A 23,191-nucleotide genomic window follows, 5' to 3' on the forward strand; every position below is an offset into this window, starting at 1 on the left:
TTACACTTTTACATTTCCAGACAAGTTTCGACTCGCTTCGAAAGGGTCTGCTATTTTGCATGAAAGCAAGTGTATTCTTAGTCCAGTTCTGGAACTGGACGAGGCAAACATCTGTGAAAATAAATTAAATTCATTACCAATGTAAACGTATATTTGTGAGCATGTATGAAGATTTATTGTTTCAAAGTTAACATATGTTGTTGCATGAGTTATGTTACCTCACACAGGTGGTATGAAAATCTCATATTATAGCCTTATAGCCCACCGTAGCGGGCTATACCAGCTATTAAAGGCCTGCTCCAGCGTTAAACAAGGGCGCGGGACTTTAATAACGGTATAGCCCAGCTAAGAAGGGCTATAAGGCTATTAGAATGTTCTAACAAATAAAACAAAGACTTCAGCGAGCACGAGGGGATTGAAATCCCCTCAGGCTCCCTGAAGACTTTGTTCACTGCCAGAGCTGTGAACAAAGAAACATTGGAATGTTGGAGCTCCGGGCATATACCAGTTATTATAAGCCCGGAGCACTCCATTATTTTCAGTGGAGCTACCAACATTCCAATGTTCTAATAATTTTTATCATCCAAAGTGACTACCTTCTCCCTTCCATTAATATCCTGCAGCCCATTTGAGGGCAATCAAAAACAGCACCCATTTTAGGGCTATCAACAGGGCTGATACATGCCGACCTACCTTGTAAGGGTCAACATTTCCCCCTGATTATTTTACTCCTTCCCACCGGGGACCATCATAATTTGTTTGTGTCCAGCAGAAGATGGTTTTAACAGTTACCCTCTCTACTACATTTAGATATCACACCCACGCCACTGCATAGTCCCATTCATTTACTGGAGTTCTCCTGTTTTCCATTTTCAAGTGCTCCTCTGTTCTCCCAGGGTAGAAATTCACATTGGTGGTTTCATACCAATGTGAGGATGGGCGCTATGATGAAGCATACCATTTATTGGTAGGTGTGGGCTCACGTCCATTAAATATTGACTTTCCTCACTATGTTCTCTAAATAGGGCCTTATTTGTCTTTATGATTTAAGTGATGTAGGAAGATGTTCTCTGACAGCACCTCTCTCCCCTTTGGTTATTCAATAAGTACAAAAATATCTCCCCACGGAAGTTAATATTAGAACATTTACACCAACGGTACGTTATTTTTGTAAAAAATATTTGATAGGATACTAATATCAGATATTTCTGTTTACAGTATTCTGAAATACAAACCTCTGAAAAAGCTTGTAAATTGTGTTTGTGTATGTTTGATATTGATATGTTTTATAGAGCGCATGGATGCCAATGCCGTCTTGGTGCTGATGTGATCTACTGACTAATGTGGTCTTTAATAACAAGCATTGCATCTCGATTTAAGAATCGGAAAACAGCCAGGTTTTAAGGCATTTTCAGAAGGTCAGAAAATCAGATTGACTTCTCCAATGTTCTCGTAGGTTGTTCCAGAGATGAGCTGTGGTGTGAATGAAACATTCGCCGTCCTCCCCCCTCTTCTCTGGACAATGAATGTTCTGGAGTTGGTCGATCTTAATGATCTACCGGGCTTATACCATGTAAGATTTTTCTTTAGATAATCAGGAGCAACTCTATAAAAAGGGCCTTGTGGGAGAGACAAAGAGCCTTAAATGTTACCCTCTTCTTCACCGGTAATCAGTGAAGTTTTTGTAGCGTTCCAGACACTGACTGGAACTTGGGAATTTTCTTCAGCAGTTGTGCTGCAGCGTCCTGGAGGCAGTGCAGTTTTTGTAGGGACTGCTGATGAATAGCAAAGTATAGTGCATTGCTGTATTAAAGTCTAGATAACACAAGTGCAGTTAATTTTTCTTTTTGTAGTTCAAAAGGTATATACCGGAAGATCGTCCTAATCTTTCATAATAGGAAGAAACATGAAGAGGTAAGTTTATTTACTGGTGCGTTATAAGACAGGTTAGAATCAAAGATTAGCCGCAATTTTTTTTTTACTGTGGGTACTGGTGTGATGAGCGGGCCTAAAGTGACTAGGGGTGAGTGTCTGAAAAGTTTTGCCGCTCCGTCCTTCATCTTTGTTCGCCCTTGGTTGGCGGGATATTCCCAGACGTGGGTCCCTTGCTCACTTTGCCACTGGATTCAAGCTAGCCTGGCCGATAAGGGGTGTTACCCCAAACCCAGTCCCAAGATGCTTGTTTCCAGTCCAGGGAAGACCTAGCTTGGCAATTACGGCTGGACTGTTCCCATGAGGCACAGGGTCAAGACTGATTTGCATATAGCTGGGTCTGAACTGGGGTGGCGAAGTGAGCTAAAGATCGATGATGGAATAAACCCAGATCTGTAACTAAGGGTGAGTGTCTGAAAAGTTTCAGCGCTCTGTCCATCATCTCCTTGTGTTTGCTTTGTTCGCCCTTAGTTGGCAGGGTATGCCCACACGTGGGACCCTTGCTCACTTTGCCACTGGATTCAAGCTAGCCTGGCTGATGTCCCAAGATGTTTGTTTTCGGTTCAGGGAAGACATGGCTTGGCAGTTAGGGACTGTTCCCAGAGGCCCAGGGTCAAGACTGATTTGCATATGGCTGGGTCTGTACTGGGTGGCGAAGTGAGCTAAAGAACAATGATGGATTAAACCCAGATGTGACTGGGGGTGTGTGTCTGAAAAGTTTCATCGCTGCGTCCATTATCTCCTTGTGTTATATTGTTTGCCTAAAGTTTACAGCCACCAAGAGTGGCCCCATGATGGCGTGTTCTTCCCAAAGAGATGGACTTCTGTTTTTCCTGAATTCAGTATGAAACTGCTGTTACTCATCAACTGGACTATATTGCTCATGCAGTTGTTAAAGTGAAGTGCTGTCTGTTCTAGGTAGTTCGAAATGCATACAATAAGCCGTGCATCATCTGCATATGCCATGATGAGCGACGCCAAAAGACCGAATCAGCTTCATCAAGGGGGCCACATAGATATTAAACAATGTAGGGATCAATGATGGGCCCTGAGGTATCCCACATGGCAAAGTAAAACGCTTGGAGACAAAGTCACCCAGAGCCACTGAATGGTCTCTTTGGGAGAGGAGGGAACAGAGCAGTTTCAGATCTAGGCCTCCAATACCAATCAAAATCTCATGATTCCCCATGTCAAAAGCTTCCGACAGGTCTAACAAAATCATGGCAGCCTTTTCCCCACTATTCAAAATGTTTCTCACTTGATCTGCCGCCGCCGCCACCACCACCAAGGTGTACTCCGTGCTGTGATTCAGCCTGAAGTAGAAGTGGCCAACACTTCATTCTCCTCCACAAATTAGTACAGTGATGTTCATGTGTTTTTCTAAAAACCTTACCTGGTAGAAGCAGTCGGGAGGTGGGCGGGAATTCTTTACCTCTCTAGGATCAAGTGTTGTCTTTTTTTTAGCAATGGGAGGATAGAAGCTTTCTCCCATTCTAACAGAAAAGCTCCAGATTCCAAAATGGTATTCAGTAACTGAGTGAGATTGTTCCAACAATCTCATGCATTTTTGGGGTGGCAGGGATCTGAGGAAGCTCCGGATTTCGTTTGACCGACAAGTTTAATCACTCTTTCCCCTGGAAGTAAAGGAAATTTTACCAAGCAGCTTGGTCCAAAAGCTATGTTAAGTTAAGTGATGGAATTATTTCACAAGGTATCCTTAGTCTTGAATTTGTTATAAATTCCCTTTACCTTTTCTTGAAAAAAGATTGCAAGTTGGTCACAAAACAGCTGCTAGGGGGGTAAAGTAAGGTTTGAAGGTAAATTAGACAGTGTCTCAACAGTTTTGAACAATTCTATGGTGGAGTTCTTAGCAGCTCGGATTTTTGTGGAGAAATACTTGTTTTTTTCAAAGGCAATAACATTTTTATATTCTTGAATTAGATTGTTGTATTTAAGTGTTTCCTTAACTTTATATTGCTTCGTCCAGACTTTTTCTTGCTTACGGCATTTACGCTTCAGCTCTTGTAACTGTAAGGAGAACCATGGGGCAGATGGTCTACTTCTATAATTCTTAATAGTTTCGACTGAGGCAAGTTTAGTGATTGGGTTTCCTAACCACTACGAGAATGTCCCTATGGATAAATTACTTACCTGTAATCCTAGTTCTCTTCCAGGGGTATCCTCATCAAAGTCATAAGCACTGAATATTCCCGCCCATGTGCGGGGACCCCGGAAATAATAAAATTATATATGAAGAACATATATATACAGCTCTGTATATGTATAAACATATTATTTTTTGCCAAGCAAATGCTGCCCCCATAGAAGGCTAAACAATGTAGACACAAATATCCAATAATGCACCATAGGTATAATAATACACCTAAATCTCCTTTTTTTTTTTTTTGTTTTTTAATGAGGTAAAAAACTCATGATAAAGGAAAAAAGAACGCTGTGCAAAACACAGATCCACAAAACATTGTTAGCCTGCAGGCTGCATTGCAATACAATACCATAGAGACTGAAAAGCCTTGTACAGGTAAAAACTGGCACCGTGCCTTTAAGGCAGCCCTGACTCCAATATCCCATCATGCTTCAGGGGTGACAGTTTGGTCAGTTGGTATTTGCGGGACCGTAGTCCTACACACAAAGATATATTTCCTCCATGTTAAATAATCCACTCCTCATAATTGCCTGGGGAAGCGAGTGGGTTGCTTATGACTTTGATGAGGATACCCCTGGAAGAGAACTAGGATTACAGGTAAGTAACTTATCCTTCTCTTCCAGGGGATCCTCATCAATAGTCATAAGCACTGAATAGAATAGCAAGCCCACCTTCCACATGCAGGCAATTGAGAATTGCACTATACATGGAGTAAAAAACCATTGACAAATTCAGTTATTGAACAGATTCCTCAAGAAGGCTTGTCCTACTTGAGTGTCTGCTCTGGTGTCCGAGTCCAGACAATAATGCCTCGTAAATGTGTGGACAGATCTCCAAGTGGCTGCCTTGCAGATCTCGGAGAGTGGGACATTATTGAGAAAAGCAGCAGTAGCCGCCTTTCCTCTTGTGGAGTGCGCTTTAGGTCGAGCGACCAGTGGCTTCTGCGCCAGCTGATAAGCCAATTTAATGCCTGACACAATCCACCTAGCAATGGAACGCTTAGATGCAGCAAAACCTGTGCGGACAGCACCATAGTTAACAAATAAGTGGTCAGATTTCCTGACAGCCGTAGTCCTATCTAGGTAGAACTTTAGAACCTGCTTAACATCTAAAGAGTGCAACGCCCTCTCAGCTGGCGATGAGGGGTTGGGAAAGAAGGTTGGTAAGGAGATAGTCTGGTTAACATGAAAATCTGACACCACCTTTGGTAAAAAAGATGGATGAGTTCTCATCACTACCCTATTCAGATGAAAAATTGTGTAGGGTTCTTTAGAACAGAGGGCCTGTATTTCACTCACCCTACGTGCTGAAGTGATAGCTATTAAAAAAGCTGTTTTCCACGTAAGGTGCTGCAAAGTAGCTTTATGTATGGGCTCGAAAGGTGAACTCATAAGTTTTGATAGAACCAAGTTCAGCTCCCAAGAAGGCGAGGGAGGCCTTACTGGGGGGTAAACCTTTTTGAGCCCCTGCAAAAAATCTTTCACCACCTGCAGCTTGAAGAATGACTGCTGCGAAGGGGAGCGCCTATATGCTGTAACGGCCGCTAGGTGAACTTTAATGGATGAAAATTTAAACCCCACCCTGGCTAAGTGCAGAAGATCAGGCAAAATCACTTCCTCCTGACATTTTGTAGGGTTATACTGATGTTGCATACACCATACATAAAACCTCTTCCACTTACAGAAATAAGAGTGTGTTGTAGTATGGTCATACACTCCTGGGGAAGGTTTAAATGGCCATACTGGAGGACTTCAGGAGCCATACTGTTAAGCTCAGCGAGGGAAGACTGGGATGGTAAATCTTCCCCTGTATCTTGGTTAGTAAGTCCGGTCTGCACGGCAGGCGCTTGTGAGGTCGGATCGACATGTGGAGAAGATCCGTGTACCACCACTGCCTCGGCCAGTCCGGTGCTATGAGGATCATCTTGGCAGACGAGTGTTGCAGCTTGGTCACCACCTTGGGGATCAGTGGGAGAGGCGGAAAGGCGTACACAAATGTCATTGACCAATCGATCAAAAGGGCATTCCCTATGGATCCTGGTCGATGGTATCTTGAGGCGAAGCCTCGGCATTTCGGGTTGTGTTCGTCCGTGAAGAGATCTATTTGCGGACGTCCCCACTCCTTGAAGATGTCCTCTAGCACCTCCTCGTTGAGTACCCAGTCGTCTGGATCTTGAAAATGACGACTGAGCAAGTCCGCTTTTACGTTGAGCTCTCCTGGCAGGTGCACCGCATTTATTGAAATGTTCCTTGCTAGGCTCCAGTGCCACAGGGACTGAGCCTCCAGCGAGAGCGTCCTGGATCGAGTACCCCCCTGTTTGTTCAGGTAGTACATTGTGGTGGTATTGTCCGTTTGTACTAGAATGGGACTCGTCCTGATTGCGGGCAGGAACGCTTTGAGGGCTAGGTGGACTGCCCTGAGTTCTAGCATGTTGATGTGGTACAACCTTTCGCTGCTGGACCACAGTCCTTGTGTCTGTAGGGATCCCAGATGCGCACCCCAACCCTGCAGGGATGCGTCGGTGATCAGCGTCTGAGATGGGGGTTCTTTATGAAACGGAAGTCCCACCTGTAGATTGAGTGGCTTCAACCACCACTTGATTGACTGCCTGGCCGCTGAGGAAAGACAGACTGTTTCCTCCCACAGTGAATTCCTATGGTCCCATTTGTTCTCCAGATCTTGTTGGAGAGGACGCATCCTCAACCTGGCATTGGGCACCAGGAATATGCAAGATGCCATGGCCCCTAGCAGAGACGAAATCTGTCGCGCTGTAGACAGCTTGTTGGTCATAATCTGATTGCCTTTGAGGATCAGGGATGACCGTCTCTCCTCCAAAGGAAACACTTTTCCTACTGCTGAGTCTATAGTTGCACCGAGGTAGTGTATCCTTTGTGTTGGTGTGAAGGTGGATTTCTTGAAGTTCACCCTGAGTCCCAATCTGTGACACAGGTTCAGGCAGCGTGCCAGCTGTGAGTGTACACTCTGAGGCGATGGTCCTTTTATCAGCCAATCGTCTAGATAGGGATAGACGAAGACTCCTGCGCGCCTCAGTGCAGCCACTACTACTGCCATGCATTTTGTAAATACTCGAGGGGCCGATTTCAGGCCAAATGGTAGGACCTGGAACTGATAGTGAGAGGTCCCCACTACGAACCTTAGGAATTTCCGATGACTCTGTACGATGGGAACATGAAAGTACGCGTCTTGCAGATCCAGCGAGCACATCCAATCGCCTTGCCGGAGATGCGGATATATTTGGTGAAGCGCAAGCATACGAAACTTTTCTCTTTTGATATGCTTGTTTAGTGTCCGTAAGTCCAAGATGGGTCTGAATTCTGCTTTTGTATTTCTTTTTTGGATTAGAAAATATCTGGAGTAGACTCCTCTCCCTCTCTGCGCCCTGGGAACTTTTTCTATTGCTGATTTGAGCAGAAGGGTCGCTACTTCTTCTCTTAACATCTTGAGGTGTTGAGATGATTGTACAGGGTGGATCGAGGGAGGAGGGCTCTGGAAACGAAGCGAGTATCCATGTCGCAGTATATTCAGAACCCACTTGTCCTTTGTGATGGATTGCCACTCTGGAAGATGGTTTGCAATACTTCCTCCCACCGGAGCGGTGGACGGCATTGGAGGAAGCAGGCTCTCATTGCTTTTCTTGAGCCTTGTTTCCACCGCCGGCCTGGCGGTTATTTCCACGTCCCCTGGATGATCTACGGGACTGAAATTATTGCTTCTTTTGCCCTTGTTGGTCTTGATTTTTCTGCCAGTGAGTGGTTTCAACCCTCTGCTGGTAGCTACGCCTGTCGGTTCCCCTACGGCGACGGAATTCTTTCCGTTTCTCTAGGCCCACGGCCTTCATGGTCTCGAATTCTGACTTCATCCGAGCCATTTCGTCGTCCGCATGAGGACCGAAAAGCGAACTACCCGAGAAAGGCAGATTCAGAATTCTTGCCTGTGCTTCAGGTTTCAAGGTCGTCAGCCTTAGCCAAGAGGATCTTCTGGCGGAAATCCCATGAGCATATGAGTGCGCTGCCAACGTTGCTCCATCCGCTGCTGCGCTGATTGTAGGAGAGTAGGGTCTGCTTTCTATGTTCACCCCCACTTTTTGCTTTTGCTTTACTGGTTTTCGACTTACATGTGGCTGTGGGCCTGCTGATCAGACCCACAGCCCTGCTGTTCTCGCTCTAAATTAATACTATGTACTATAGGTGCATAACCCAATTGGATAGGATCACCTTATTGGCCCCTGTACAGTGTACCTTAGGTACCCAGGGCATAGGTGTACCCTAGGCCTACCAGGGGCTGCAGCATGTATTATGCAACCCCTGGCCTGGCCTTCCATTATGACACAACTGGCTGATCACTCAGCTGGGGCAAGGTCGTGTAATCACCCCTTGCTTAGGTGTAGTGTTCCTATACCTACCTTATATATAGACACATGTGTACCTATCAGCCACTCCTATGGCAGGCCTTAACAATCCTGGAGGCAGAGTGCTTGGTAACATGTGAGATAGTGCTCTAGCATGAGCTGAGCCTGTCTGCAGCTTTCGGAACCATGTCCTTATAGCTGTTCTATGATACAGCCTACCATATACTCTTAAAGTGCCTTATAATCTTAAACGGTTATGGTAACTATGGTTTGGCTTTATCAAAACATGTCGTGTAAGGTGTCTAACACTTTGGAATAATACCCCCATCCCATTTCTGGTGATGAGGATATTATCCCTCCCTTCTAGAGGGAGAAGACATGTTGAAACCTACTTACCCGGTTAAAGTTAACCAGAGCCCCAGCATCACAAAATAGATGCTGCTGCCACGACACAAGTCTGACCTCCTGCTGCTGGGAGTGATCCCGGCACGGGAGGCTTGGACAATAGGTTTCCTGCCCTGGGAGGTGCGAGCACCACCCCAGACAGGCCTTAGTGTATAGGGGCAGGGAGGGATGAAAGAAACTAGACACTGCCTGGGGCACACAAGGTGTCCCATGCATAGTCCAGTTCAAACCGGTGCTGGGGCACTCCAACCCCAGTCCTGGCGCGAAACTGGACAAAGGGAAGGGGGTGTAACCACCCCCCTCCCAGGTCCCACCCATAAGGCGTGACCTAGCAGGCAACCCAGCCCCCCAGATTAGTACAAGTGTGGTAGCTGGGCCCCAGGAGATTAGATTATCCTGAACCTGCAACTTGAACAGAAGCTCTGGACCTTCGACATTCGACGAAAGAAGAAGACTGAAGAATCTCCCATGTGGCCAAGGAGTGGCTACCCTGTGCGAACAGGCACCATCAAGAGACTTACCCTTTGCTTTGCTGAAGTTCTACGAGGGACCGACTGCAGAGCCTGACCAGAGCCTTGACTTCCAGACTTCTCCGACCCTGATCCACATCCACACCCGAGCTGAGATCCGTGGAGGCGATGAGAGACGTGGGACCGGCTACCTGGGAAAAGTGGCGAGTATCTTCCAGCGCAGCTTCTGAGGCACCCTCGAAGTTGTGCACCGGGGATTGAGAAGCCCCAACCGCAAGCACCATCTGCACCGAAGATCAGCCCCTCACACTCCACGAGTCCTGCGTGGGGCCCTTCTGCATTTTCCTGCTTGCCGCGTCTGTCCGGTTGCTTGCCCGTTGGCTAGTAACCTTTGCGACGACACACCTTTGATTTTCCACTGCTGGTTTGGCTCCTCCAGACTGGCTCCTGCTCCTCTGCAAAAGAGAAGCACCCCAGACCTTCCTGGTCTGCACCAGAAGCAAGTCCTCCATTCTTCGTGGGTTCCGCTTGCCAAAGGCTTGGTGAGTCCTAGTTCGACTTCGACGCCGCCGACAGCAAGAGCCTTCGTGGGACAGCTCGCCTCCTGGTCCTGGTCGTCCTCGACGTCTCCTGGTACCCGTGGCTGCTGCGACAAGATTCACCTCTTCACCTGCAATCTCCCGACATCGCCTGGTTCCTTCCTGTTTCCACGTGGTCACTGGCTAGTGACCCAGACTCTGTCCCTTCTGCTTGCAGGTATCCTTCCTTCTTGATCCCGGCCTCGGGATCCACCGGACACTCTTCACTGACTGCCTGTCAGCAACTTTCCTTCAGGCATCCATAGAAGTCCACGACGAAACATGACGCAAGTTCACACCTATGCACCCGCAGCCCGTGGGCTAGGTAACTTGGGTACTCCGGTGCTCACAAGGGTATTGACTATCCTAGGGTCTAGTTTCCGAGTCTCGACTTTCTAGCTATACCAGAAGTGTCCTAAAACTGCTTATTTCTAACTGCTAGTGATTCTATCGACTTTTACGCATTACGCGTGAGTGTTTCCACTCTGCACCTGAATCCCGTGGGCCTCCCACTTCCTAACTGTTGGTAGTATAGTGTAGCCCCAGCGATTCCCTAGGCCTATCCTATTTCCGTGACAGTGGTCCTTATACCACTTACTTAGTATATGGTTCGCGTGGCCCCTAGGGCCTAACTGTATTACTTACCTGTGTGACTTAATGTATGCTTGAATAAGACTGTGTTGTACTTACCTCGAATCTCATAAAGAGTGCTGAGGGTTCGACTAGAATAAATACACTTTATTTTATATATATATCTGTTGTGGTGTCCTTTCATTCGGTATTCAAGGGATTACATATGGTATAACAGCTGGCTTCACATGCCATTCAGAGTTTAGCCTAAAACTGCTCTTGTCCATGCTACCACTAGGATAGCTGGTCTATAAGGTTGACTTTACAACCAATCACCATCAGGGTTGTTTGGACTGATATAAGGTGTACACTAGAACTAGTGACATCATACATCAGGCCAACTTCTCACACTGATCACTTGGTTTGAAACTAGGCTGCCCTCGTGCAGGATCTCTTCAAAGTCCTTTCTGTCTTCAGAAGGCACTTTTTCTATAAATCGCTGCAGGGAATCCCATAGTGATCTGTCGTAGCGCCCCAGAAGCGCTGAGGCACTAGCCACTTTCAGACATGAGGCCGCTGAGCCACATACTCTTCTCCCCCAAGATTCTTGTGATTTACTGTCCTTATCTGGCGGCACTGTGGATGATGACACCACAGAATGAGTTTTTCTGGCAGCAGCCGTGATCACAGAGTCCGGTGGAGGGTCCGCCTTGAGAAATAGAGGCTCCTCGGGGGCCGGACGATATTTCTTAAGAATCCGCGCCGGTGCAGATTTGATAGTCGCTGGCGTGAGGAAGATTTCCATTACTGGTTTAAGCAACCCAGGGACTAAAGGCAACAGTGGACGAGACACCGCTCTCTCATGAAGGGTCTCGAAGATGACAGAAGAGGTGGTTTCTTGAACAGGCATGGGAATGTTCAACTTAGTCGCTCCTCTGCACAACACATCTTGAAAAGTGGTGATGTCGTCCAGTGGCGACACTCTAGATGGTGGAGTATCTGTGAGTGTGGGTGAGTAATCCCTTCTGGACGAACGGCTTGACAAGGAAGATGAAGGAGACCTCCGTCGCCTTCTCCCCGATCTGATTGACTCTCTCCTATGAGAGGTAGACCTGGATCGCCTTCTGGGCGAGCATGAGCGCCTTTGCAATTCTCTTCCTCGAGAATGGGATCTTGCCGGTCGTGATGGTTGATCCAGAGTCCTTAGTCTTGTTAAGGAATCCTTAACTGCCTGAATCATTGAAGTGTTTTGAGGCATTTCCCTGACGGGGCTCTGAGGCAGAGCATGGCCCTCGTCTTGAGATGTATGCTTCACTGGAGGAGCTGGAGAGAGACCCAACACTTCCGGTGATCCGGATCTTGATCTCGAGCCTTGAGAGGCTGAGGGTGAAATTGAGATCGGACGCGATGAATCGTGCTCGGATGTGGTATATACCACTCTATGAGAAGATTTACGCCTTGATACTTTCTTAAAAGTCAGACTAATGTGTGACGTCTCCTGGTATCCCACCTCGGGGGACCGTCTCGACGGTGATAGGCCTATCACCGGAGAGCTGGACTTCAACGCCGAATGGATCACCGGCGATGTGTCCTGCCTCGACGTCGAGAGCCTTGTCGTCGACGGAGGGCTTGTCCTGGACGGAGGTCTAGAACCCAACGGGGAATCTCGCCTCGACGTCACCATTTTCTCCGAAGATCTGGAGAGCTTAGACGGCGGAGGCTCCTGCCTCGACGTCGACTCCGACGGAGGCACCTGCCTCAACGCGACCCCGACGGAGGCAACCGCCTCGACTTCGACGGAGGCACCCGCCTCGACTCCGACGGAGGCACCCGCCTCGACATCGACTCCGACGGAGGCACCCGCCTCGACGGCGAATGTTCCGAAGATGATCTTTGCCTCGGCGTCGTCAGCACTTTCGAAGAGGATCGTCTTTCCCTTGACGGCGAATCAGGTCTCAACGTCGAGGATCTTGCAGGATCTTTTGACGCCGATCTTGGCCTCGACGTCAATGTAGATTTTGACGTCGAACGCCTGTGCTCTTCATGCGACGTCAACTTCTCTCTTGGTGTCGATTAAGACGTCGAGCGATGTCTTGACGTCGAACGATGTTTTCTCGACGTTGATCGGCGATGAGCCTCCTTTGACGTTGAAGGATGTTTTCTTGACGTCGAAGATGCCGACGACGAACAAATGCGCTTCGCCGCCGGATCGAGCGTCGACGTGGACTTTCTTTTGGAAGCATGACTCCCCCTGGACTCCTCACCTCTCAGCGACGATCCCGCCGCTGGAGTCTTCGACGCCGAGCCCGACGCCGATGGAGAACAGACAGAGACCAGCTGCTTCGACGTCGACCGCTCCGAAAGGCCTTAAAGCCTAATTCTCTCTCTCTCTTTCAAAGGTCCTTGCAGTGACGACAGGATGCAGGAGAGTGAGAATCTGGTAGGCAGACGATACACACCTCGTGTGTGTCTGAAGAGGCCTTCTTTTTGCCACAGGATGGACACGACATGAATAAAGAAGGCATTTTTCTGACAGAAAAAGTTGTTACATTTAGTCAGAAAACACAGGTATACGCTTCCCTGACAGACTTTAACCAGAGGAAGCCCAAAAAATTACTAGAAAAGTAACAATTCTTGACTGAAAAGTCAAAAAAGAAGAGAGCTGAATTCCAGGGTCCTGACTGAAGGAGCCGGAAAGAACAACTGACCCAACTGTCACCCCTGAGGCATGATGGGATATTGGAGTCAGGGCTGCCTTAAAGGCACGGTGCCAGTTTTTACCTGTACAAGGCTTTTCAGTCTCTATGGTATTGTATTGCAATGCAGCCTGCAGGCTAACAATGTTTTTGGGATCTGTGTTTTGCACAGTGTTCTTTTTTCCTTTATCATGAGTTTTTTACCTCATTAAAAAAAAAAAAAAAAGGAGATTTTGGTGTATTATTATACCTATGGTGCATTATTGGATATTTGTGTCTACATTGTTTAGCCTTCTATGGGGGCTTCATTTGCTTGGAAAAATATTATATGTTTATACATATACAGAGCTGTATATATATGTTCTTCATATATAATTTTATTATTTCAGGAGTCCCCGCACATGGGCGGGAATATTCAGTGCTTATGACTATTGATGAGGATCCCCTGGAAGAGAACGTAAGATTGCCTTCTATTGTACCCTGAGAATGTGATCCCACCAGGGTATCTCCCAGATCAGGAGTATAAATGTTGTTCCAAGCTTGAATTCTTTCATGTTGAGTGTGTAGATGTGGTTGATTAGTAGAAGAAACAATAGCTTCTAGACTAAAATGAACCATTTTGTGGTCCGACCAGATGTTTGGATTAATATCATCAACCTTCAGATCTGATTTGTTGGGAAAACGTCCGTCCAGCATGTGGCCATCTCTATGGGTGGGGGACAGAGATTAATGCTGTTTAAGATATCCAATAAATGCTCTGACTCTTTACTATTGCCACCTTCCAAATAAAAGGTAAAATACCCTAAAAGGGTAAAATATTCGAACTGCATGAAAGATTCAAGAGTGTCACCCAAGTTTTCTAAGAAACTTGCTTTTGAGCCTGGGGGCCTGTAAACTAACAAGCCATTAAAATAAGTTTGATTTGATAATTTGCACCTAAAAGAAATTCCCTCACATCCAATTGCTGGAACAGGTTCACATAAAACCTCCCATGTGGTCACTAAAGGCCACTGCCAGCCCTCTTCCCGCTTAACAATACGATCCAATCTTTTAATGGAATAGCCAGTGGAAAGACCCTCAGCCAAATAAGGGTCTGCGCTATTATTCACCCAAGTATCCATCAAGAAGGCTAGGTCAGGGGAACTTTCTTCAACAAGCACAGAATTTCATGCCTACTTTTCAATATTGCTGGCTTACCCTTGTTCAATCTAAAGTTGAGATTTGGAATAAATATGAGACATCTTTTGAGCAGATGGGCTTGCTTTTGGCGCACCCCCTGCGCTTGTCCCACCGCTCATTAAATTCTGAGCTTGGGACAAGGACTAGACCGCCAACCAAAATGGCATCTAAATGGCGTCATCAGCACTGAACAAGGCATGGTGCAAGAACAAGCACTCTTAAAAATGAATTTTATGGCACGACACGGAGGCCATATTATGCAAATCTCCTTTATTGCCACAGCTCAGCAGCAACAATTGAAGAACATAGAACTTCAGTGATCATTCTAAAGAAGTATAAAGTCCCTTCGTGACCAGCCATCTGCCATCTTCCTTCTTTGTTGCTGCTGCTCAGAAAGATAAGTACTGCTCTCAGCTTGTTGCTTATAGACCTTATTTTTAGTCTGCTTGTAGTACTTAATTGATTGGACTGTTGTCTATGCCTGTGTGTCTATGCTCAGTACTTGATACCCTTTGGTATACTTCTCGATTGGGCTTATTTTAACCCCCCCTTTCTTCTGTGCCACCCCACGGCTAGCCTGGGCTAATACTCTTCTCTTTTCTCTCCTGGAGACCCCCCCCCCACCCCACGTTTCTGAGCTTTTCCTTTTCCCCTCAGGTCCCATTTCACACCGGATTTAGTCCTTTTGCTTGCGTGTATATTTTCAAATGGACAGGCTCGCGTGCGCTGTATTAATTTAATTGGAGTTCACGCTCTTACTCGCGGCACCCTTACCGCCTCCGCGATTCCGCCGCTTGGGCACACGAGATCATTCCTCCTGGCTCCCTTGATTGGCGGGAACACCCCTGCTATTGGGAGCACCCCACATTAGTGCCTTTTCCTCCACGGCCTCCTCGATGCTTTTACTCGCGTCCGAGGCGTGCTGGGCCGAGCTTAGAGGAAAGCACCGTAGGAGGCAAACGCTACTGCATGCGTGGCGGCCATTTTGCGAGTTTGGGAGAACTCAGTTCTCACCTATGCGGCATCCATTTCAATGGTTTGGGCTCAACTCGGATATCCCTTGAGTAGTTCTGACAGTTGAACAAACTGCCGGTCTTTTACCGATCAGCTGTCGCGATGCACACAGCTTCGGTAGGGCTTCTTCACAAATTCTTTCTTGGCTCAATTTAAAAAAAAAAAAAGAAAACCTTATCTAAATTTCTTACTTTGGATTCCCTGGTCTACTAACCACAATTCGGATTCCTGACCCATTACTAAATTGATTAAATTCCTTAATCCATATCCCATTATTTATCATAACCCATAACCCATCTATAATGTCTGCCCCTCAAATGAATATCGATGAGAGACTAGAGGAGCTAGTCAATAAGGCTGTTGAGAAGGTACTCTGCTCAATAGATGATAAAATTAATGAAAAATTGGAGTCTTCCTCTCTCATGACCCCCCGCCCTTCCACTAGTACTCAGAAAGAAGGAGCAGTTAAGGCTCCTAAAAAGAGGACGCTTGGAGGCAAGCAACGAAAGACCCCAAAAGACCCAGAACCTCCGCTCCTCCTTCACACTCTCAAGGCGGTGATAAGACTGGTGCCTCGGGCACCCCATGTGGGCATGATCTAGGCCCTGAGCTTCCCATTAATATTGATAGCGAGGACAATTCTGACCCGGAAATTGACCTCTCATGTTCTTCTGGTTTCAACACTGACGTGGAAGAGGCACCAAGGGGGACGGGAAGCTCTGAAGAGACTTCCAAAGCCTCACAACCTAACATGGGACTCTTGGACCCATTCGGTGACCTGATGTTCGACCCCTTACTAATAAAGCACCCTTTATCCCCGGAATGGACCCCTTCCTAAAACGTGGCGGACTACCTCACCTTCTGGCTGAGGAAGGAAATTCCTCAAGAGGTCAGGTCCAGACTGCGTTCCGAATGCCCGAGGCCCCTCCCTCCCCAATAAAATAGCTGCAACGCCAGAACTAGACCCCAAAGTTGTGGCCTTTATAGCTAAGACATCCAGGGACCCCAGAAAGGGCATAGATAAGGGCTTGAAATCGTGTCAAGATCGTCTTCTTGACACCATTGGACCCCTTACAAACATATTTGAAATGGCCGAATCGGCCTACCTGGGAGACTCCCCAGTCGATCTCAAAGAGCTCAGGGAATGGGTCCAACGGGTCCTATGCCTTATCGGAAATGCAAACACTGCTCTCTCCACAGAGAGAAGGAGGGGGATGTTATTCAAAATAGACCCCAAACTTATCGAATTGGCCAAAAACGATGCAGGCCCTAACTCACAAGGCTTCCTCTTTGGTGAGGACTTCATTAAAGACATGGCTAAGTACGTTGGTGCTTTTAACTCTATTCAGAAGTCCCAAAAGGAAATAAAAAAGGTATTTCAAGATCAGGTTTTCACCCGGGCCGGGAGAATACGGGGTCGTTTCCCTGGCCGAGGAAATTCCAATTCAAGACCCTTCATGTCCCGTGGCGGCAGATATAACAGCAACTTCGGCGCTCAACATTTCTATCCCCAGAGGCAAAGGAGCCGCGGACGTCCCTTCAGAGGTGAACGAAGACAACGCTCCTCATCAGGTAGGAATCTAGAAAGACCTTTCAGATACCCTTCAAAGGTGGGAGGGAGGTTACGTCAATTCGCAGGGAATTGGAACTTAGTAATCAAAGACCTTTGGGTTTTAGACACAGTGAGAGGTTACAAGATAGATTTCACCGATACCCCTTTCCAGACAAGACATCCGCTGTATATTACCCTTTCTCACAAGGACGGGCTTCTGGTCTCCCAAGAGGTGCAAGACTTGTTGAAGAAAGGTGCCATTGTCAAAGGCAATTACCTAGGCTTTCTCAGCAATATCTTTTTAGTAGAAAAGAAAAACAAGGAACAGAGACCAGTCCTAAACTTAAAAGACTCAAACCAGTGGATTGTATACCAACACTTCAAAATGGAGGGGATATACCTCCTGAGGGACATTTTACGGAAGGGGGACTGGTTAACCAGACTGGATCTAAAAGACACATATCTAACAGCCCTATGTGGGGACCTAATCAGAAGTTCCTTCAATTCACCTGGGAAGGGAAACCATTCCAGTTTTGCAGCCTCCCTTTCGGGCTATCATCTGCCCCTTGGTGCTTCACCAAGGTACTCCGACCTGTCGCCGCCTGGCTCAGACAGAGGGGAGTGAGACTGATCATATACCTCGACGACATCCTCATAATGGCCCAATCAAAAGAGACCGTGTCACTTCACACGGACCTTACAATACACCTCTTACAACACCTGGGCTTCATTATAAACACAAAGAAATCTTGTGTAATTCCAAGTCAACAGACACAGTTTCTGGGTTTCCCGGTAGACACCGTGAAGGCAGAATTGAGACTCCCGGCAGAGAAAGTAAGGAAAGTGAGGAAGGAACTCAGAAAGTTACTCAGGCTAGAGTCCTTCCCCTTAAGGATCCTAGCAAGGATCCTGGGCCTACTTTCATCGACAATTCAAGCAATCTTCCCAGGTCCATTACATTAACGAGCACTTCAGAGATTGAAGGCCAGATCCCTGAGATCGACTCGCTCCTACTCCCATCTGATCTCTCTGGACCAGGACTCGAGGACCGAACTCCTCTGGTGGTTGAAGAATGTAGAGGCATGGAATGGCAGGGCCATTTTTGGGGAGGAACCGGACCTAATAATAGTCAGACGCGAGTTTGGAAGGATGGGGAGCCAGATGTGGGAACTCATCAACATGGGGTCGTTGGACTCCTCAAGAGAAGAGGTTGCTTATCAACTGCTTAGAATTATTAGCAGGTTCATTTGCGATTCGTTGTTTCACCCAGAATTCTGCGAAATGTTGTGTAACGTTACGGATGGACAATGTTTCCGCAGTACGTTATGTCAGCAAACTAGGGGGTCCTCACTCCTAGGGTTTATCGGACCTAGCAAAAGGTTTCTGGGACTACTGTTTGAACAAAGGAATATCGGTTGTAGCGGAACACATTCCTGGGTTGAACAATGGTGTAGCAGACTGGTTCTCAAGGAATTTCAAGGACTCCAGCAACTGGAGACTTGACAGGGAGATTTTCTTAACCATCCAGTCCCAATGGGGTCCCTTCCGGACAGACCTGTTTGCAGACCGACTCAATTGAAGAATTTCTTCAGTTGGAGACCGGACCCTCAGGCTCAGAAAGTGGACGCCTTCCTCCAAGATTGGAGGAGTCTGGCCCCTTATGCCTTCCCGCCATTTGCATTGCTTCCTTGTCTACTTCTTCATGCTCGATGTTACAGAGAGAGCATGGTCGTGATAACACCACTCTGGAGATCTCAGGTCTGGTTCCCGATAATTCTAGAAATGAGTATAGACTTCCCCATTCTGATCCCTTCTTTCAGAGAGGTACTCCTAGGTCCAGAGGGAGACACTCATCCCCTGGTAGAGCAGGGTCTTCTGGTGCTTACGGCATGGAAGATTTCAGGAGACAGTGGTGAATCCCAGGGCTTTCGTCAAACGCTTTCACACTCATTTCTGTGTCGTGTGTATCCGGTACAAGGAAAGCTTATCGACTGGCATGGAACAAATGGGTTCGCTGGTGCCTTCAAAGACGTTATGATCCAGTTTCAACTGATTTAGTTCACCTTGTCAAATACCTTTCAGAACTCTTTACATCTGGTTTATCTTATAGAACCGTTAACGTTTACAGATCTGCGATTTCTGCTTGCCATTCTTTAATTAACGGAGTCTCCGTTGGGCAGAGCTTATTAACTAAGAAAATAATGAGAAGCATGAGAACTCTCAACCATCCTTCTGCTAAATACACCGCCCTGTGGGATGTTACTCTCGTACGTAGAACTCTATCTTCTTGGGGAGATAATACTTCTCTCTCCCTTTAACGCATCTCATATAAACTTACCATTTTACTATGAAGAACCTCAGATGTTAAAGCGTTAGATATTTCTAGCAGGACCTTCCAGCCTGAAGGCGTTTGCTTTTACCTCAAGAAGAGAACAAAGACAATGTCTTCCTCTATCTTTTATCCCTATTTTCCACAGAATCAAAGACTCTGCGTAGTTAGGTGTCTGAAAGAGTACGAGAAAAGAACTAAATATCTGAGAATTAATGAACACCAACTACTGATTTCCTATAGATCCCCTCATAAAGGAATTTCTTCTCCAACCCTGGCAAGATGTGTTTTTGGAGCCCACTCCCTTAGAGGTGCTTCGGCTTCCAAGGCATTTTTTCTGGGAGGGGGACTTCAAGATATCCTTAGGGCAGCAGACTGGTCAACTGATAGTATGTTTAAGGCTTGTTATTTTAGACCAATCCCTAATGCGATTGATAATGTTCTTAATGCACTTTGAACTTGCATAATATGGCCTCCATGTCGTGCCATAAAATTTAGATTTTTCACAGCCTGCTGGGCAGAAAATCTGGATTTTATTAAGGACCCGGAGGCTAATATTATCCCACCACTATTAATAATATATCCTTCCCAATATGCATAAGATATTATGAAATGTTGTTCTTTTTCTTTCAGAATGAAAAACTATTTTTCCTGCGGACCACCTTTTGGAAAGCTATCTTTAGTCGTATTCCTGTTTCTGCATGTTGATCTTTCCTCGCAGTTTTAACAAAGAAGGAAGATGGCTGGTCACGAAGGGTCTTTATACTTTAGAATGTTCATTGAAGTTCTATGTTCTACAATTGTTGCTGCTGAGCTGTGGCAATAAAGGAGATTTGCGTAATATTAGCCTCCGTGTCCTTAATAAAATCCAGATTTTCTGCCCAGCAGGCTGTGAAAAATCTAAATTTCCCCCTGTGCTGCCCCCTAAGTGCAAACAGGATTTAAAACATTAGGAACATTTTAAAAGCACACAGTTTTAGGAGAAATATCAGCAATTATGACCGCAACCCGGTCAGTGTAGTCACAAGCCTGTATGCGTCCCACAGCCACAGCTCTTTGAAACCGAGCTTGGGACAAGGACCAGACCGCCTACCAAAATGGTGTTTGAAGAGCATTACCGGCACTGAACACGGCCAGGTGCACGAACAAGCACTCTTAAAAATTAAATTCCCTCTCGGGTGCCCCTAAAGTGCATAAGTGCAAACAGGATTTTAAACTGTAAGAACATTTTAAAAGCGCACCATTTTAGCAGCAATAGCAGAAATTACGACCACAACAGGGCCAGTGTAGTCACTGTGGGTTTGTGGAGTATCTGACTGTTAATCCTATAAGCTTTGCATCAAATGCTCAAAAACACTGCCCTTGAGAGAGGCGGCGACCCATCTTTTAATCTGGTTAGTTTAAAGAACACGCCGTCTCTTCTTTAATAAAGTTAGGGTATCCCAACAACTTCAATGATTTAGAAAAAGCCAGACAAGTATATCTGGAAAGTTTTTAATTGTAACCAGTTTGCATTAGGGCTTAAGCCTATTTTAATAGCGTGCACCTTCCCAGAAACAAATCAGTAGTAACCTTTTGTCCATTTCCTGATCTTATACATGCAGGTATTTGTGCATGCAAATAATAACACATTTCTGACATTAACCTGCAGAAAGAACATTCTATTACCATTTTTTTCACAAGGGGTGCCCTTTTACAAATAAAATAAATGTGGCGGTGTAGTGGTGTATTTACAATGAGATCTTGTAATCCCAAGGGATCATATGCCTCTCTGTTTTTCTAAAGTAAACAAAAAAATGATTGGTGGGACGCTTGAATTAAACCAAACCACTGTGAATTACTTGTGCCTCATCCCAATCCAGTGTTTTTTTGCCCACTATGCCACCTCAGATTAGAGTCAGCCGTATGTAAACAAGCTTTGATCCTGCTCCAGTGGAACAGTACAACACAAACTGCCAAGCCAGGTCCTCTCCAAGCCAGAACACAAGCAACTTAAGATGAGTTTCACCCGAGTTGGGGCTCTTCAGTCGGTTGCAGCTTGGTTCCAAAGACAAAGTGAGCACAGGACACCTATCGGGGCTTACCGGTTGCAGTTAGGGCTTCGCATTGAAGTAAACAAAAAAGGGATGGGTAGGGGGTAAGTGGGGGGGCTTAAGTTAATTTCAGACACTGGTAATTTATCGGGCCGCATCCCAGTCAATCATTTTTGTTGCCTGCAATGCCACCTCAGATTAGATCAAGCCAAATGGAAATCATCCTTGATCTTGCTCGAGTAGGAACAGTTGAGTCTGAACTGCCTATATTTCTAGTCACAGGCTATGGCATATGCCCTAAAGATGCTGGGGTGTCCCACTAGCATTTTAGATAATCCTGCTTTCAGAACCCCTTACTCAGCCAAACCGTAGTGTTTGAGGCCTTTTACTCCTGATGTCCTGGGGTCTGACCTACTATGGATCCTGAGCAACTGAGCCAAGTGCCCCTTCTGCACTTCACTCTCAGTGGTATCCGTGGACAAGCAGTAATAGGACCCCTCAAAGTGGGGGAGGTGTCAATGCAGATTAATGAACATGACTCATAACTAGAAAAGCACACAGCAGAATCAATAAGTCTATGTCCAGTCAAATACTTATTTTTATGCTAAAGAGATGTGCTTTATTTTGAACTCTACATATTCAAAGTCAGATTATGACATTCATAGCCAACAGCACATTTCCCCCTTGAGATCGGGGTTCCCTGGCATATATCCCTGTCCCACCAGCTATGGGTTATTCTCCATTTACTGGTGGCTGCTTCCAGGAATGCTCACTAGCAGGCCTTACCTCAAGAGTCCACTCCGACTCTTATGAAATAGTCAAGTGTCTTGGCACCACAGTGCTTTTAGCAGAGAACCCCTCCCCATGGCCTGCTAGGCCTGTTACCAGTTTTACCCACTCCATCAAAGAGTAAGTGTGCAGCATTTCAGCGGATGCCCCGTCCGTGGCACTCGCAAGGCTTCAGTCCATCCGTCACAGCATGAGAGACTTCGAACCTGATAATCCTACAACACAGGTGTAGGAAGCAGGCTCTGTATATACTATACCAAAGTAAGGGATAGTGTACACAGCGTCTAGTGTACCCCCAGAAGCTTTACAGGAGGTAAAGTAGATAATACCTTGCTCTCTCCTTTGTGGTAGTGTGGTTTATTAAAGATATATATATATATATATATAAATACATATAGATATATATATATATAACCATATATATATATATAACCTACTGCCGGTAGCCAGTAGGTAGATATAGTTAGGACCTATTTTCCATAGGAAATCCGCAACATTCTATTTGGAATAACGTTGGCGCCGATTGACGAATCTTCGCGAAATTTTCCAAACTTTTGACCAGCTCCGGTCCGCTCCTATCCTGAAAATTTCACGGTGAATCGTCAAGCGGGGGCTGAGAAAAAAGGGGGGTCCCAAAACACGTTTTCCCCATGCATTTTCCCATAGGACCTTTAGCCGCAGCTACAGCCCGAACTGCTGAACGGAATTACACCACATTTGGCAAAGAGGTAGTCCTCAGTTCAGACTTGTGCCTTTTGCTTAAATGGTGTAAATCCATTCAGTAGTTCCTGAGAAAATTTGAGTTAAAAGTACATATATATCTATGGCCTCGAAGGATCCGTGCACCCTCCCGAGCACGGGCTGTATGCTAATTGGCTGCCAACAATCTGAATCAGGAAGTGTTGGCAGCCATCTTCTGCCTCTGTAGAACTGAGGCACAAGACAACCCCCCAAAAAAGGCGCAAAACACGACAAGGGGGCAGGGTAGAAACACCCTGACCCCCTAGGCCTGCTCATTTGAGATGTCATCAGTGATGTCACTGACTAAGTCAAGAATGATGTAATATGTGACATCATCAGCAGTGGATTGCCGGCGCGCGAGATGTAGTTA

At 46.3% G+C, this 23,191-nt stretch overlaps 1 protein-coding gene across 1 annotated transcript in view; it reads right to left on the reverse strand.

Moving 5' to 3' along the window:
* MEIOB (meiosis specific with OB-fold) overlaps positions 1 to 23,191 on the reverse strand; it is an 877,351-nt gene continuing 854,160 nt past the window's right edge. Inside the window, exon 14 of the mRNA XM_085629370.1 lies at positions 1 to 111. Within this exon, the coding sequence (XP_085485496.1) occupies positions 1 to 111 (111 nt within the window). The remainder of the gene's footprint in view (positions 112 to 23,191) is intronic.

This window comes from Triturus cristatus, chromosome 10, assembly GCF_964204655.1.
Source record: "Triturus cristatus chromosome 10, aTriCri1.1, whole genome shotgun sequence".
Lineage (NCBI taxonomy): Eukaryota > Metazoa > Chordata > Amphibia > Caudata > Salamandridae > Triturus > Triturus cristatus.